Source organism: Bos indicus x Bos taurus, chromosome 4 (genome assembly GCF_003369695.1).
Source record: "Bos indicus x Bos taurus breed Angus x Brahman F1 hybrid chromosome 4, Bos_hybrid_MaternalHap_v2.0, whole genome shotgun sequence".
Classification (NCBI taxonomy): Eukaryota; Metazoa; Chordata; class Mammalia; order Artiodactyla; family Bovidae; genus Bos; species Bos indicus x Bos taurus.
Window position 1 is genome coordinate 96,003,015 of NC_040079.1, and position 17,012 is coordinate 96,020,026.

At 36.2% G+C, this 17,012-nt stretch overlaps 1 protein-coding gene across 5 annotated transcripts in view; it reads left to right on the forward strand.

The window, feature by feature from the left end:
- Positions 1-17,012, forward strand: part of AGMO (alkylglycerol monooxygenase) — a 390,090-nt gene that overhangs the window by 247,044 nt on the left and 126,034 nt on the right. Inside the window, exon 13 of one of the 5 annotated variants that reach the window (XM_027540022.1) lies at positions 159-979. The exons of the other annotated variants lie outside the window; for them this stretch is intronic. Within the exon in view, the coding sequence (XP_027395823.1) occupies positions 159-185 (27 nt within the window). The 3' untranslated portion in view covers positions 186-979. Of the gene's footprint in view, positions 1-158; positions 980-17,012 lie in introns of those variants that run through there. 5 annotated transcript variants of the gene reach the window in all.

A 17,012-nucleotide genomic window follows, 5' to 3' on the forward strand; every position in this document is an offset into this window, starting at 1 on the left:
TTTTAACTATTGATTGTGATGTCTAGATTAGTGTAAAATAATTTGCCCCATCAGTATGCTTTAAATATGGATGGTTTTCTGTAGTTATTATCTTTACAAGTGAATGTTTGAACCATGGCAGTAACTTTGTTTTTTCTTCTCTTTTTTTCAATTTGTAGTGCATCTCAACAGAGAGTATCAAGTAACGCAAAGGGTATACATTAGCACTTGTCAGGGCCACATCAACATGCTAAACACATGGAAACTTACTACCAAGTTCAAAGAGAGAATATGTGCTCTAAACCCCTTGTTAATGTGGTAAAGGAATCATCATCAAGGTGTTTTGTTGAAAGGAAGTTACATTTTATTTCTCATTTATGAAAGGGACTTTGATGTTCCTTTAAGCCAGAGGGATCTTTTCCCTAATTCATTCACTGTATCAGCTAAATGCTCTCTCATTAGAGAATATTGCAGAAAAGGTGTTTTTTGAGAGGAAGGAGTAGAGTTGTTTTCTCTATAGAATTTCAGTGTGTAATTTGCATTTAACTTTGAAAGTGGATTGTTGTTGAGTCTCGACACCTGCTGGGATAAGTATCTATTTCAGGCCACAAAGTGGTGCTCTGAAATAAATATCAGCAAGCTTGTTAAATTTTGTCAGCTGTGTCATCACATTAGTATAAGATATTATGGTAAAATATAAATTCAATTTTCTGGTTGTATGTTTGGGCTATAAGTTTTTCCTTCTAGTATGCATCAAGAATTTCTATTGATTCCAGAGAAATTGCCAAAGAGATTCCAAGGGAAAAAGAATACAGAACTAATCTTTCATATGCCCAGAAAGCATCGTGTAATTTAGACCATAATGTGAGACATTGATATTATTCTGTAATATCTACCAGAGAATCAAGATGTGAAAATATAGTTCTATCATTATGTATCAAAAAACTAAAATGTTTTCATTTTGGTAATGAATATAAATGTAAGTCATTTTGATAAGTTATTTTATTTTGAATAGTAATAATTATTTATTAAGCCTCTCCTAAGAACTAGGCACTCTCTTGGGACATTGGCTTCATTTTCTTCATCTAATATTGTATTAATTATTCTTGGAGATATACTGAATGGCTTTGTTTCATATTTTTACTTGCCCAGAGTCATACAACTAGTGAGTGGAAAAATCAAGATACCAGGTTAAAATGAGTCAGAAGCTGGACCTAAAGCAGGCAAGAAAAAATAAGTTGAAATTTCAGAAAGAGGATATAATGAGAGAATCCATTAGAGAAAAATATAAATTAAGTACACCAAATCCAGTCCCTAAAGATGTGACTTATTGAGAGTTCCTGGTGAACTAGATCGTGACCTCAGCAGTGCTTTTGACAGTCTAAATCCATCCACTTCCTCATATATTGTTGACTTTCTATGATTAAACCACAGCCAGGCACAGAGTAGACTGTTCGTGATAGACAGGGGAGTCCTTATAGGGAGGAAGACACCAGTGTCCAGTGAAGGCATGTATTAATATCACATTACCTACTGCAACAGATAAGCTCTGAGAATCAGCAGATTACAACAGAAGGCCGTTTTTTGCTCATGAAAAGACTGATGTCAGTTTTTTGTTTGGTGCATAGTCTTTTATGTGGTCTTTCAGGACTCTACGCTCCTTACATCTTATGGTTTCACTTCCCTCTATTCTGAAGGAAGAATGGAAGGAAAGGAGAAGATTGTCCACAAGAGGGCTTTGGGTGGTGGTGAAGGCAGCGCATATGCCCTGTGCTCCCATTCATTGGTAGGACTTAATCACATGACCATCCTTAACAGGGGGCTGAAAACACAAGCTTGCCCAACAAGAGACGATGTATTTTAGTAAGCGCTTAGTCTTAACTGTAAGTTTCAGAAATCCTTGTGGTAGCACAGCGTGTCCTGAGACATGACCTCTGTATCTTTTTTTCTTTTTCTGTTTTTAAGCACCATCCCCTCGAAACACAAAATTATAATAGCACCTATCACAATCTTTCATAGTGCCTACTGTGTGCTGGTCACTATATTAGCCTCCTGGTTTATGTTTCTTCATTTTATCCTCATAAATTCCATATGATATATCACTCATGTGATAGTTATTTTGGTCACATAACAAGTTATCCTAAACCTTATTGACTTAACGATAATAATCATATGTATTCTCACCACTCCTGTTGGTCAGGAATTCAGGAAAGGAATAGCTGGGCAATGCTCACTTGGACTCTCTCTCTCCTGCAGTAGCAGTCATATGTTGAGTGAAGTTGAAGTTATCTAAAGGCTTGATTAGGACCAGAGATCTCACTTCCAAGGCTCAATAGATGAAACTGGTCATGGACTTTGTAATTCAGTTTCTCCTTGTCAAATTCATCTTGTTTGTCTAAAGGTTTTTAAAATGTGACTCCTCTGTTGCCCAGAGTGAACAATCTAAGAGGTTAAAGAAGCTGTAATACATTTTATGACCTAATTTAGAAGTTACATAATATAGAAATTGCAACATAAATGACTGTCAAAATTATTTCTTACATACAGATTCTATTACAGAGTCACCAGTTTCTTTTGAGTATTGAAATTAACAGAAGAGGAGAGGTTCGGTGAGGCTTATTGTTAGGGTTGAAATTCAACGGGTACCAAAAGTCCCTTTCTGAAACCAGGACCATTGCTCCTATTTTTTTCTCTTTCCTCAAAAGGAAGTTAACTTTTATCAGTGGTTCTAAGTGAAGCACAATTAAGCTGTGAGCCTAAGGTTCTGTTTTCTTAGACTATTTGTAAGTAGGTTGGCAGATGGATGTTTTACTTTTATAATACTGTAAAATAATACAGTTTATCATTGTGATTACAGTAAAAAGAATGTGATGTTTAAAAATTAATAGATTCAAAAACAGTTAAGAAGTTCTATAATTTTTCATTATATTTAATGTAGCAAAAATAAATGGTGCTATGTAATTCCAAATATTAGTGATATTCCCTCTCCACCAGTTTGTAAACCACTTAAGCACAAGATATACATCCTGTTTTATTTTCAGTCTGACATTAACTACAAGGTTCATACTCCATTAACTTTAGTAAACTGCATCTTCACTCTCTACCAAACTCAGCTAGGAGAATACATTCATGGAAATGAATCCCCCTTATACTTCTGCAACAGATAACATCCTAACTGCCAGAGGTGGATTCGAATCCAAAGCTGCCACTTCCTATCCATAATTACTCTTCCCTTTTCTGTAAAATGGGGATGTGGGGACACTGGGTTTGAGAGGATTAATAGGATAGTGAAGAGAACATATCTAGAACAGATAAAGTGTGTGCATACATACTAAGTCGCTTCAGTCGTGTACAACTTTTTGTGACCTTACGGACTAGCCCGCCAGGCTCCTCTGTCCATGGGATTCTCCAGGCAAGAATACTGGAGTTGGGTTGCCATGCCCTCCTCCAGGGATCTTCCCTACCCAGAGGTCGATCCTGCATCTCTTGCAACTCCTGCATTGTAGGCAGATCTTTACCACTGAGCCACCTGGGAAGACCCCAAAACAGATAATAGTGATGACTTTCATGCATTGGAGAAGGAAATGGCAACCCACTCCAGTGTTCTTGCCTGGAGAATCCCAGGGACGGGGGAGCCTGGTGGGCTGCCCTCTATGGGGTCGCACAGAGTCGGACACAACTGAAGTGCGGACCCGACTTAGCAGCAGCAGCAGCAGCAGCAGCAGCATAGTGTCAATAAATGGTAACTATATAAAAATGATATCAGCTAGCTGCTAGATTATTCTTCTCTGAAAGTAAACATATATTTGTTTTGTCATACTCATTTCAGAAACAAATATTTTTCCATGAAGCAAGTATTCATTGTTTACCTGCCCCCAGGCTGGTTGATTATAGTCAGTGTCTCATCATACCTTTTAGGAACTTCTGGTTAGCTGTGGAAATTTTCAACCTGTGCACTATCAAACTTTAACTGGAAGTCCTCATCACTGCTCTTCTTATATTTCTGAGATTTTTAATAACTTGTTCTTATTAGGTATAATTTAATTCATTGAAAAAAATCTTAGTGGGAATACTATGTGCCAGGAATTTCCTTAGGTTCTAAAGATATGTAAAAAACAATAGAAACAAAAAATCAGTGCCCTCAAGGAGCTTCCATTTTAGTAGATAAAGAAAGAATATAGAAATAGGATAATAAAATATATAGTATGTTACATAGCGATATAAGGAACAGCAAAACAAGAAAAGTGAAGGGGGAACTGGGGGAAAAGGATAGCAAGAGATGAAGTGTTCCAGAAAACTCTCAGGAGGTACAGGGACAAACCATACAGTTATTTTAGGAACCAGGAACCCAGGCAGAGAGAATAGGATGATTCTAAGCCCTGTTATAGGAGAATGAGTGGTGTAATCAAAGAAGAGCTGGAAAAGCACTGTGATGGAAAGGACTGGTGGAAGAAGAGAGGAGTAGAAGGTGCATCAAAGAAGTAACACGGGAACAGAGTTCATCAGGACTTGTTGGCTAGGATAAGGATATGTGGCAAACTGTTGGACACTTTTGAGCAGAAGAGCAGTGTGATATATGACTTAACCTTTCAAAGGGGGGATCTGTGTGTGCTCAGTTATGTCCAACTCTTTGTGACCCTGTGGGCTGTAGCCCACCAGGCTCCTCTGTCCATGGGATTCTCCAGGCAAGAATACTGGAGTGGGTTGCCATTTTTTTCTTCAGGGGATCTTCCCAACCCAGGGATCAAACTCATATCTCTAGCGCCTCCTGGGAAACAAATCACTCTAAAACTTAGTGTTAAAAGGAATATTGATGGTCTATTTTGAAATAAAAACATAGTAAATTTCCTTTGCCTTTCTAAAGTCCTCAGAGACTGTAGATATCAGGTGTAGTATAGTAAGATCCTTTTTGATTAGGTTCTCCTACACCAGATTTTTCTTTCAGTTACTATCCTGGTATCTTCCTCTTGGAAGGAAAGCAATTTTCATAGTTTACTCTAGCCTGAGTATAGGCTACTCATGAGGGAAATAGGAAATGTCCCCTTCCCTTGCTCTTCTAAATTTTTAATAGCTTAAGAAGTACTCATCATGGTCATGTGGAAGCCTCTCGTCTCTCACTTTTACTTCCAAGCTATTCACTATACATACCCCAAAGGTAGATATCCTTCCTGTAGTCTCCCACTATAATTTATATTTCCTCTATCACTGTACTATAGTTGTTTCTTTTCTAATCTTTTTTTTTCCCATTGAACTCCTAAGTTCCATAATTGAGGTGCATTAATTGATATGCAGCCTCCTTAACTCAGTGGCTGACACGTTGTAAGTACTGAACAAATTATCTTTCCTTGTGAGCAAGTGAGGCTCCAGGAAGAAGCCCGGGGCTCAGTCTACTCATCCCCACACTTGCTCCTTTTCTGTCTGGAATCCAGGTTTAGGTCTTCTTCTTAGTGGCTGATATAGTCTCCATTTCCCATGGTGCTATCTCCTCCAACACTGGTTTCCCCTTCTTCTCTGAACCCTTGCCTCAGGCATTTTTCATTTTTAGTGTCCTTTCTTATAATTGCAGATATAAAACAGAAAACATCATTTAGGTGATCTTTGTCAGGAGAGTCAAAAAACATTTTTCCATACATAGTAAGTTGAGAACAGAGCTGAGTTGCTATGTGTGTTCTAGGCTGTTAACTAGACCTACTCTTAGACTAAGTGATTCATTCCTGTACAAGGGTTTCATAATGCCACAGGAGGTTCAATACATTGCCTCAGTAAAATTACAAATACTAGATATAAACATTGTGAACTTTCTGGATTGATCAAAAAGAATAGAAATAATTTGCATGGAGACAACAAAAACCAATTTTATTCTCTGGAAAGTTGCAACTTTCTGGCAGTTCACAAAATCTTTCCTATGTTAGTCCTGGGACTACAGTTTTTGAATCTATTCCAGAGTAATACCTGGCATTCTGACAAGCTTAATTATTGAAGGCAGGATGCACCCAAACTCTGTTTTGTTTTTTTATTTTCTTCTTCACCATACCTTTTGCACATAGAAACCCTTCTGTGATTATCTTACTTCCCAGAGGCCTAAAACACAATCCACAACAAATGGACGATGTCCCTTTGTCTCAAGTAGGCTATTTGCATTTTTGAAGTTGATATCCATTCTAAAGAGGTGATCCTAGAATTTTGTCATCTCCTCACAAGAGAGAAAGCCACTTCTTTAAGTGAAATCATTGTAACCACATGTAAGAGATATTATATGACCATGATCAAGAACAAATGTTTCATGTGATCAACAGGTTCAGAGAAAAAAGGAGAAAAATGGAGTTAGAATAACATTTAAACTATTGTTGATAGCTCTAGAGATGCCTTTGCAGAATAAATAGAATGTTGAGAGGCAGGCACACAAGAGGTCTGTGGATTTTGTGTTGGAGAATCTATATTCAGGAAAAGGGACTCTAAAGAGACAAAGTAACGTCAAATTGGACTTAAATCACATTTTTCCTAGATACTACAGTCTAAAAACACCCATTTCCTCTTCCCCCATTCATATTAAACTGCTCTTTGTCAGGTTCTAAGTGATCAAATACAGCCAAATGCAAACTTGGTGAGAACTTTGCCGTATAGATGCCCGGGCTCCATCTAGTGGCAGAAGGTAACTAAGTTTTTACCATTTTCCCAAAGAGCCTTCAAAAAATTATTTAATAGAATTTGCATTTTGAGAACACTATGAATTAAGTTTTACATTTTTTCCTAAGAAATAGTAATATCCAAGTTAAACACTTGTTTTCAACATTTTAATTTGTGCAACTTCTCATGAGACTATTTTATTTCTTCTGCTTTATAAAATTTAACCTACAGTGAATATTCATTCTTTTAAGTTTTTATTCTTTGGTTTATTTTTTGCCTTTAAAGAGGACAGACACAAATTGTCATTAAATTATCTTATGGTTCAGAAATGATAAAGCTTATGAACAAAAAATAATAACAAACTAGTGAAACAGTGAGAGAATCAAAGAAAGAATTGGATGAAAATCTCAGTTGACTCGTTGAAACTGAGATGGGAACTGAAGTAAACTGAATTGAACTCTATTTTCAATTTAAGCATTTTACTTCTTACATGATAATTGTTTTAGTGTCTTGAGCTGTTATTTTTTCTTTTTTTTTTCTAATTTTATTTTATTTTTAAACTTTACATAATTGTATTAGTTTTGCCAAATATCAAAATGAATCCGCCACAGGTATACATGTGTTCCCCATCCTGAACCCTCCTCCCTCCTCCCTCCCCATACCATCCCTCTGGGTCGTCCCAGTGCACCAGCCCCAAGCATCCAGTATCGTGCATCGAACCTGGACTGGCAACTCGTTTCTTACATGATATTTTACATGTTTTTCTATTTTAACAATTTTTTCCTAAATATATTTTAAAGTCCTGATGAATTAAAGTGCTATCATTTCCTTGTGTGTCCATACATATGATTGTGTGTGTGTGTTTGTGGGATGGTTTACTCTCTATTGTATCAGTTCAGCTATGAACTTTGTGGAGGAAGTTAAACTATTTTATAAGCTTTTTATAGCAAATTTTAATCTGAGATGCCTTAATACCTCACTTATTAAGCTATTACAGATAAAATTACTTACTAAATTTTATATGTAAACATCAACTGTATACTTGTTAATATTTATAATTATGTATATCTGAAAGTATACTGATATATTAGATAAAATTGATATAATTTATTTACTTCTAAAACCTTTACAATAAAAGTGTCATTTCTAATTAAAAATGCATTTTGGTTTGGATGTAAAATTCAAACATCTCTGCACAAGACCAACTATATCAACTATATCCATATTTCTCGAGTGATTTTTTTAAAAATTAAGGAACTTCATCTTTTAAGAGCAGTTTTGTGTTCACAGCAAAATTAAGAAGTATAGAGATTTCCCATATGCCTTCACACATGCATAAGCCTCCCCATTATCAACATTCCCAGCAGAGTGGTCCATTTGTTACAGTTGATGAACCCATGTTGACACATCACAATCACCTCAAGTTCATAGTTTACATTAGGGCCCAGTCTTCATGTTGGCTTCCCTAGTGGCTCAGATGATAAAAATCTGCCTGCAATGCAAGAGACCCAGGTTCGATTCTTGGGTCAGGAAAATCCCCTGGAGGAAGAAATGGCAACCCACTCCAGTATTCTTGCCTGGAGAATCCCGTGGACAGAGAAGCCTGGCAGTCTACAGTCCATGGGATCACAAAGAGTCAGACACAACTGAGCAACTAACACCTCTTTCACTTTTCACTTGATGCTGTACATTCTATAAGTTTGGACACATGTCGTGTATCCATCTTTATAGTACCATCCAGAGTATCTTCACTGCTCGAAATATTCTCTGTGCCAGATTTATCCATCTCTTCCTCCCTAATCCCTGGCAACCACTATACTTTTTACTGTCTCCATTATTTTTCCTTTTCTAGATGTTTCTTTTGGAAATATTATTGCTCAGGCTGTGGCTTTACTTCTATTCTCATTCCCTTGATACTGACTTTCCCAGAGCAGAAGGCTGATGGTGGTAGCTTAGTGCCAAGTTACTGCTGCAAGGTGATAAGCATAATTATTTGATAGAAGCATTGGCCTAAATTAGTCTTTCCCCCCCAAAAAAATAAAATCCTATGAATTTCTCTATGAATTTGGGACATGGGGAGAAAGATGAAAGTAAATATAATTTGAAGTTTTCCCATCAAACTACTCTAAATGCTTGTGCTTAGCACTCAATGTCTTGGTGATATTTTCTCTTATGTAAATAACCACTTTTCCCATTTTTTTTTCAAAGATCAACTCCATTTTAATCAAGTCTTCTCAAAGTCTAAAAACAATCCATGTTCATTCTTTCTTTATGCCTTTATCAATAAACATTCACTTTCAGGCTGTTGTCTGTGGTTAAATGAACTTAAAGATAGTAAAAAAGTTTTTGAAAACATCTCATATCTGTTTTGAAAGTAATTACCATTTTAAAATAAATATAACATCATGAAGCTTCCCTAGTGGCTCACTCAGCAGTAAAGAATCTACCTGCAGTGCAGGAGACACAGGTTCAATCCCTGGGTCAGGAAGATCCCCTGGAGAAAAGAAATGGCAACCCACTCCAGTATTCTTGCCTGGAAAACCCCAATACATAGGGTTACAAAAAAATCATACGTGACTGGATGACTAAACAAAAACACCACCAACAAATAGCATCATAATAGTACATCATAACAGAACATCATAACAGTTCAGTAGCATAGGCCTATCCTGAATGATCTGTGAATATCTAAGTTATTTTTTATCTAAATATTATAGAAGATTGGAAGTGTTTCAATATCCTACCAAATATTTCAGTATGTTTTTGTAACATGAAATCAGAGATATATTGATTGTTTAAAGAAAGAAACCATGAAGAAAAATAAATATTTTAAAATAAAACTGGAAAGATCAGTATAATTTGACAACATCCCTCCTACGATCTCCATATTAAATATTTATATTATATACACTGTATATTTCCTTTCAATTTTTCTCTTAACCCCTTAAAAGGAAGATAATGGGATTTTTCTTATGATGGTTATTTTTTCCCAGTCTGCTTTCCTCTAATTCTTTTATGCTGTTTGTTTAGTCACTCATTCATGTCTGACTCTTGTGACCCCGTGGACTGTAGCTCTCCAGGCTCCTCTGTCCATCGGATTTCCCAGGCAAGAATACTGGAGTAGGTAGCCATTTCCTCCTCCAGGGGATCTTCCTGACCCAGGTCTCCTGCATTGCAGGCGGATTCTTTACCACTGAGCCACCAGGGAAGCCCCAGTTCTTTCATATCAAATAATTTTTAAAAAGACAGTGCAGATATATAAACAAAAACTCAGTCAGAATTAACGTGCTTCTTTTTTTGAGCCAAGATTTTTTCCAGCTTTATTGTGAAATAGTTTACATATAAAATTGGGCAATTTTAAGATGTACAGCATATATATGAAATGACTACCATAATCATTACGTTAGTTAGCACATCCATTACTTCACAGAGTTATCTTTTTTTATAGTAAGAAATTTTAAGATCTACTCTCTGAATAATGTTCAAGTGTACAATACAGCACTGTTAACTGTAGTCGTCATTACTGGACATTAGATCCCCAGAATTTATTTATCTTTTGTCTTAAAGTGTATATCTTTAATCTTCACTTCTTCTCCTCTACCCCAACTCATGCAGCAACCACCAATCTGCTCTGTTTTTATGAGTTCATTTTTTTAGATTCCACATATAAGTGCAATCATACAGTATTTGTCTTTCTCTGTCTGACTTATTTCACTTACCTTAATGCTCCCAAGATCCATTCAGAAGTAATTTATTTCTGACTTGGAACAAACATTTTTCTCAAGGTAAATTGCCTGTATCTCTTTGTGAAGATAATTTAATAACTTTGTCCTGCTCTTAACTATACTGTGAAAAGCAAGATTATTCTTTACTAATACATTTGCTTATTGTCTTTTTATATTGGAAATTTAAAAGAATTATTATTCCAAAGATTGCAGTGTTCTTGAAGTACGAATTATTTATTTAAGCATTGCTGCTGCTAAGTCACTTCAGTTGTGTCCGACTCGCAGCCCACCAGGCTCCCCCATCCCTGGGATTCTCCAGGCAAGAACACTGGAGTGGGTTGCCATTTCCTTCTCCAGTGCATGAAAGTGAAAAGTGAAAGTGAAGTTGCTCAGTCGTGTCCGACCCTCAGCGACCCCATGGACTGCAGCCCACCAGCCTCCTCCGTCCATGAGATTTTCCAGGCAAGAGTACTGGAGTGGGGTTCTATTGTCTTCTCCATATTTAAGCATTAGATATTCTCAATTGCTATCTGTTGTTGTTGTTGTTTTAGTAACACAAGTTTATTTTCAAAGTTGTGTATATATAGCCTACTATTTTCTTTATACAGAAAAAAGTCAATGTATTTAATTCAGAACTTACCAGTCTTGATAACTTGTGCTTTTATTCTATTCATACTTTATTGGTCCATCTTCATTGATATGACAAATATCTGCCAATTTTCCATTAAGATTCATAAAGTGTGTTTGATATTTCAATTGATATTTGATAATGCGTGATTTGGTATCTCATGTTTCTTCCTAATCCTATATTTCTATTAACAAGGAAATAAAGCTTCCTGTAGTAATTAGATTGTTTTTTTAAAAAGGTCTAAGTTATTTTGTTTAGTTTATTTCCATTTTCAATAACTTTTTTACTTTAGAAAACACTGTAGGAAAAAGAGACATTGTAATTTTCCATTGTCATAGCCCAAGATTCTCAGTTCTGAAGAGAGGGTCTGGTATGAAAGTTTAAAGTAGAGAAAAATAGCCAGCTTAGCACCCTATGGAGAATAATAACCAATCTACCCATATTTTTGGAATCTCCCTGAGTTCAAGTTAAAGAAAAAAAAAGTACTGAAACAAAATCTCAGGTCTTATTTGTCTTTTTTTCTACCAAAGATGGTTTTTATTGAGTAGATATCCTCTAAATATAGCAGTGATGTATGTCTTTTAGAAATATATTTATCTTGCACTGTTAAATACAAAACTTTAAGCAAGTTGTCTTATCGGCAAATGCAAACTGTAGAGACAAAAGTCCTTTCTGTATATCATGCCATTGTCTTCTGCCCCTGCACTCTCCAGAGCTCTATTCTTAGTTAATTTTGAACATACCTGCTCTTGCTTGGAGATGATGATGTTTGCATAAACATTTATCAACAACGAATCCTCCCCATTGCTACATACCCCTCTTGGAAACGTAATGCCTTATGTCTTTGGAATCGGTATATTTTAGAGCTTTTAAAAGGTACGTATACCATTTATTACGGAACACCCCAAGGGGGTCTATGGCAGCACCCTTTAGTCCAGCAATCAAGATTTTTTATAGCAAGCAATATTTTTTGTAGCAAATTTTTGTCTAAATGAAAAATATAAACAGTCTTCTGTCTATTCTAGTTAAATTCTATGGCAAAAGTAAACAGATAAATAAGAAATACACACATACACCAGATACAACAGTTGGATTTCAGAGCTTTTGAATTTCAGAAAAAAGAACTGTATATTGTACAAAGAATCTTCCCTGGAGGAATCTCCATCATTCTGCCAGAATAGGGGCTTGAATGAAATGGAATGAGTGGATCTGGAGTGAGAATGTCCTAGCAGAGCTATTTTGGACAATTTGCCATAACATTTAGCTTCATGTTAAAAAATGTAAGTCATACAACATTTAAACTTTGTGTTTTTAAAGACTAACAAAATTTACTCTACAACCCAAATGTAACATATATTTGACAATGATGTTAAACACAGTCATTTTTCTTAATTTGATTTCTTTGGTCAGAAAGGGAAAGCTTGTGCTTTTCTTGCTGTTCTAGTTTGGAGATTGTTTTTTCAAGTTCATTTATATCAGTTCACTTAATAGGACACATATAACACTGCATGACATCTATCATCTCATTTAATAATGGTTGTTAGTTCATTTCCCAGTAAAGACAAGGAAAATAAGAATGTTGAACTACCTAGAAAATCTAATCATTTAGGAAATAAATTCTCTCTAAGTTTATAGTTAATGTTCCTCTTTATTATTTTCAACTTATGAAAATGCAATGTGAACATTTTAATATATAAATAGAGGGTTGAGTGATTTAAAATCCTTTTTATAAACTTAGATATAATTCACTTAAAATATTTAAAAGCAAAATCTCTAGTCAATTGTAGTCAAATTCTCTAGTTTGAAAAGGCTTGGGAAATAATCAAGATGTTAGTATTTTCTCCTAGAGAGGTAACAGTGTTACAGCTTCTATGGCAACTCTGAAGGTTTTGTCTTTGGTTTTCTGCAGTTTCATTAAGGTACATCTGTTTTTAGATTTCTTTTTATTTATTTGCTTAGGATTCTTGGGGTTTCTTAAAGTTATGTATTGACGTCTTTCATCAATTAGGAAATGTTTACCTTTAATCCCTTTAAATTCTGCTTCTGATACATTCTGTCTGCCTCCTTATCTTGAAACTTTAGTTAAACATATTTTAACTTCATTATTGTATCCTTTTACACTCCCTACTGTCTCATCATCTCACCCCACTCCTGTCCTCTACCTCCTTAATTGTAGTCTGGATTGACTTTTTTAGGTTTATACTCTACTTCATTTGATTTTGCTTCGCACGTGTCTAACTTGCTCCAAAACAAAAACCACTGAATTACTATATTTTTCAGTTCTATATTTAGCTAGTTCTTTTTCAATTTTTTTTAATGTAACTTAACCATTTTCGAGCACAAAACTGAAGTTTGGCATGTGTCTTTTCATGCGTGCTCAGTTGCTGAGTTGTGTCCAATTCTTTGCGACCACATGGACTGTAACCTTCCAGGCTCCTCTGTCCATGGAATTTCCTGGGCAAGAATACTGGAGTAGGGTGCCATTTCCTCCTCCAGGGGATTTTTCCCTACCCAGGATCAAACCCACATTTCCTGTGTCTCCTGCATTAACAGGCAGATTCTTTACCACTGAGCCACGTGGGAAGCCCAAGGTTGGCATCAGATCAGATCAGTCACTCAGTCGTGTCCGACTCTTTGCGACCCCATGAATCGCAGCACGCCAGGCCTACCTGTCCATCACCAGCTCCCAGAGTTCACTGAGACTTACGTCCATCGAGTCAGCAATGCCATCCAGCCATCTCATCCTCTGTCATCCCCTTCTCCTCCTGCCCCCAATCCCTCCCAGCATCAGAGTCTTTTCCAATGAGTCAACTCTTCGCATGAGGTGGCCAAAGTACTGGAGTTCAGCTTTAGCACCATTCCTTCCAAAGAAATCCCAGGGCTGATCTCCATCAGAATGGACTGGTTGGATCTCCTTGCAGTCCAAGGGACTCTCGAGAGTCTTCTCCAACACCACAGTTCAAAAGCATCAGTTCTTCGGCGCTCAGCCTTCTTCAGAGTCCAACTCTCACATCCATGCATGACCACAGGAAAAACCATAGCCTTGACTAGACGAAACTTTGTTGGCAAAGTAATGTCTCTGCTTTTGAATATGCCATCTAGATTGGTCATAACTTTCCTTCCAAGGAGTAAGCGTCTTTTAATTTCATGGGTGCAGTCACCATCTGTAGTGATTTTGGAGCCCCGAAAAATAAAGTCTGACACTGTTTCCACTGTTTCCCCATCTATTTCCCATGAAGTGGTGGGACCGGATGCCATAATCTTCGTTTTCTGAATGTTGAGCTTTAAGCCAACTTTTTCACTCTCCACTTTCACTTTCATCAAGAGGGTTTTTAGGTCCTCTTCACTTTCTGCCATAAGGGTGGTGTCATCTGCGTATCTGAGGTTATTGATATTTCTCCCAGCAATCTTGATTCCAGTTTGTGTTTCTTCCAGTCCAGCGTTTCTCATGATGTATTCTGCATATAAGTTAAATAAACAGGGTGACAATATACAGCCTTGATGAACTCCTTTTCCTATTTGGAACCAGTCTGTTGTTCCATGTCCAGTTCTAACTGTTGCTTCCTGACCTGCATACAAATTTCTCAAGAGGCAGATCAGGTGGTCTGGTATTCCCATCTCTTTCAGAATTTTCCACAGTTTATTGTTGGCATATATCTCCTTAAAAACCTTAAAGATATGTATCTATAATCTATGTCAAATAATAGCAATATCTTTGAGCACCTAAGATTCTATTCTGTTGCCTTTCATTTATCTTGCTTCTCACTCATGGAGTCTTCTCTCATATTTCTGGTGATTTTTAGGTGTGTGATAGATATTACATTTTAGAGTTTAACCTATAGAGATTAATTTGAGTCCTAGGAAAATCCACCAAAGCAGATCTTAAATTACCATTATCACTCTCTAAAAATCCCGATAGCCTTAATTCAACCTTGAGGCATGGTATTTTCTGTATACCTGTCTCAAAACCAAGCTTCAGAGTATGCAAAGCATGGCTTACTTGGTTTACACTGTCAGTCTTAGGATGTATCCTTTTCATCCTCAGTCCAGTTTCAGAGTTGATTTATCAGGGTCACTCCTTTGGGAGACCTTAGACTTTGATTTTCTTCCTCCATCCTCTTCCAGTTGGTAACTTCTGTAGGAGCAAGAGAATCCTGAATGTTGGACTCACTTCCCTGGATTTCCATTTACTCCCATTTATTGCTCTTATAATGCTACAAAAGCATTCTTTAATTTCCCCCAAAATATTTTTTAAAACAATTTTGTCTCACTTTTTAAATTTCTTCAGTAGAAAAGTGATTACCAGGATTGCCATTCTTCAAAGAGGAAATTCCATGAAAAGACTTCAACAATCAATTTTGAATAGAATAGAAATGATTAGTAGGAGTTTAGATCAGGGCAAGGCTAGTAGAGGAAAGGGGGGATTAAGAAAAAAAGCCACTGAAAGATTTTGATAACAAGTGGTGGAAGTAGGAATAAAAGATCATGGATATCAGAGGGATAAAGAGTGTCAAGAAGAGACAATGATTAACACTGTAAGATAACCACTTAGGACAAGTACTGAGAAAAGGGTAATTGAATTCTGTAATTAGGAAAGCATTAGAGAATTTAATGTGAAGACCTTCAGGAAGACTAATTTCATAGTTTTCTGAATTACTAGTTAGGTAAAAAGCATATTTATCAATTTCTTTAAGAACCTGGGTAAAGGCAAGAAAAGAAAAAAAGTGTTTTGAGGCAATGTAGAACATAATTCTAGTCTATTTTAAAACACTTTGTGTTAAATTCAATCAATATCATGATTAAATTGGAATTAAAGTTCTTTGTGAACAGATTCTATGGATGATGCTTATCAAACCGATCCTAAAATTAACCTGACAAGGCATATAAGAGAAATTTCTGTTAAGGCTGGAAAAATGATAGTTTTGGATTTTCCATATTTTTATTAATTTCATAATATTCCATTTCTGTGAACTCGTCTAAGGCAAACATCTCTACCTGTCTGAAAATATGGATTAGAAACTCAAAAGCAGCAGGTATTTTTTATCTTTAAATGGATCCATTTTTAAATAATAACATTTTGAGAGATTCAGTATATCCAAAGCTCTGTTGTTAACAGCAAAAACCTGAACTTGATTGCCATGTGTTAGAATAAAACTCACATTGTGGACAATTCTGAGACTTTTAAATCTTTTTTTTATTTGTATATAACAAAAGGGAAACCTTGCTGAATCCCTTCCCATGGAAATTATTAAATGGTGCTATCCATTGAATAATATCTTTGTCTTCTTGGGTAGCATATTCTATTCTCCTGCTTGCTATACCAGATGCTTGTATCAAATCCTTCTGACTTTGTATTTGGAAATTCATAAATGAATGAAAGTCTTCTGAGATATTTTTCTTTGCTATTTGTGATTTAGTTGCTCAGTTGTGTCTGACACTTTTGCAATCCCGTGGACGGCAGCCCCCCAGGCTCCTCTATTCATGGGATCTCCCAGGCAAGAATACTGGAGTGGGTTACCGTGCCCTCCCCCAGGGGTTCTTACCAACTCTGGGATGGAACCCACGTCTCCTGCGTTGGCAGGCAAGTTCTTTACCACTGAGCCACCAGGGAAGCCCTTGATTTACTTTTAGTGGCTTTAGTAATAATGTGTTTATGTTCACTCCAATCAAGTTCATCTTTAAGAGGATTTACCAGATTTTTTAAATGGTGAGGAAGTTTGACCAACCAGTAGGTTGGAAAATTTCTTTTATTAGAAGATGATATTGAACCTAATAATTTGAGTGGAATTTGAACCTTCTGCCTATTCCCACTGCTGATTTAATAAGGAAAACTGGCTTGTGCATATTGATTTATTCTAGTCTGCATTTATTTTATGTCCCAACCCTAAATACAAGCTTCTAGTTTCATCTAGACATCTGCCAGTGGTTGGGTTGCAGTTGGTTAAATAAGCTTTTACAATGTCATAGGATTATGGAATTGACTGCTTTTCAGGGTCATAAATTTATATCTTACATATGTTAGGTATAGTGTATATCTACAGTTCCAGTCAAAA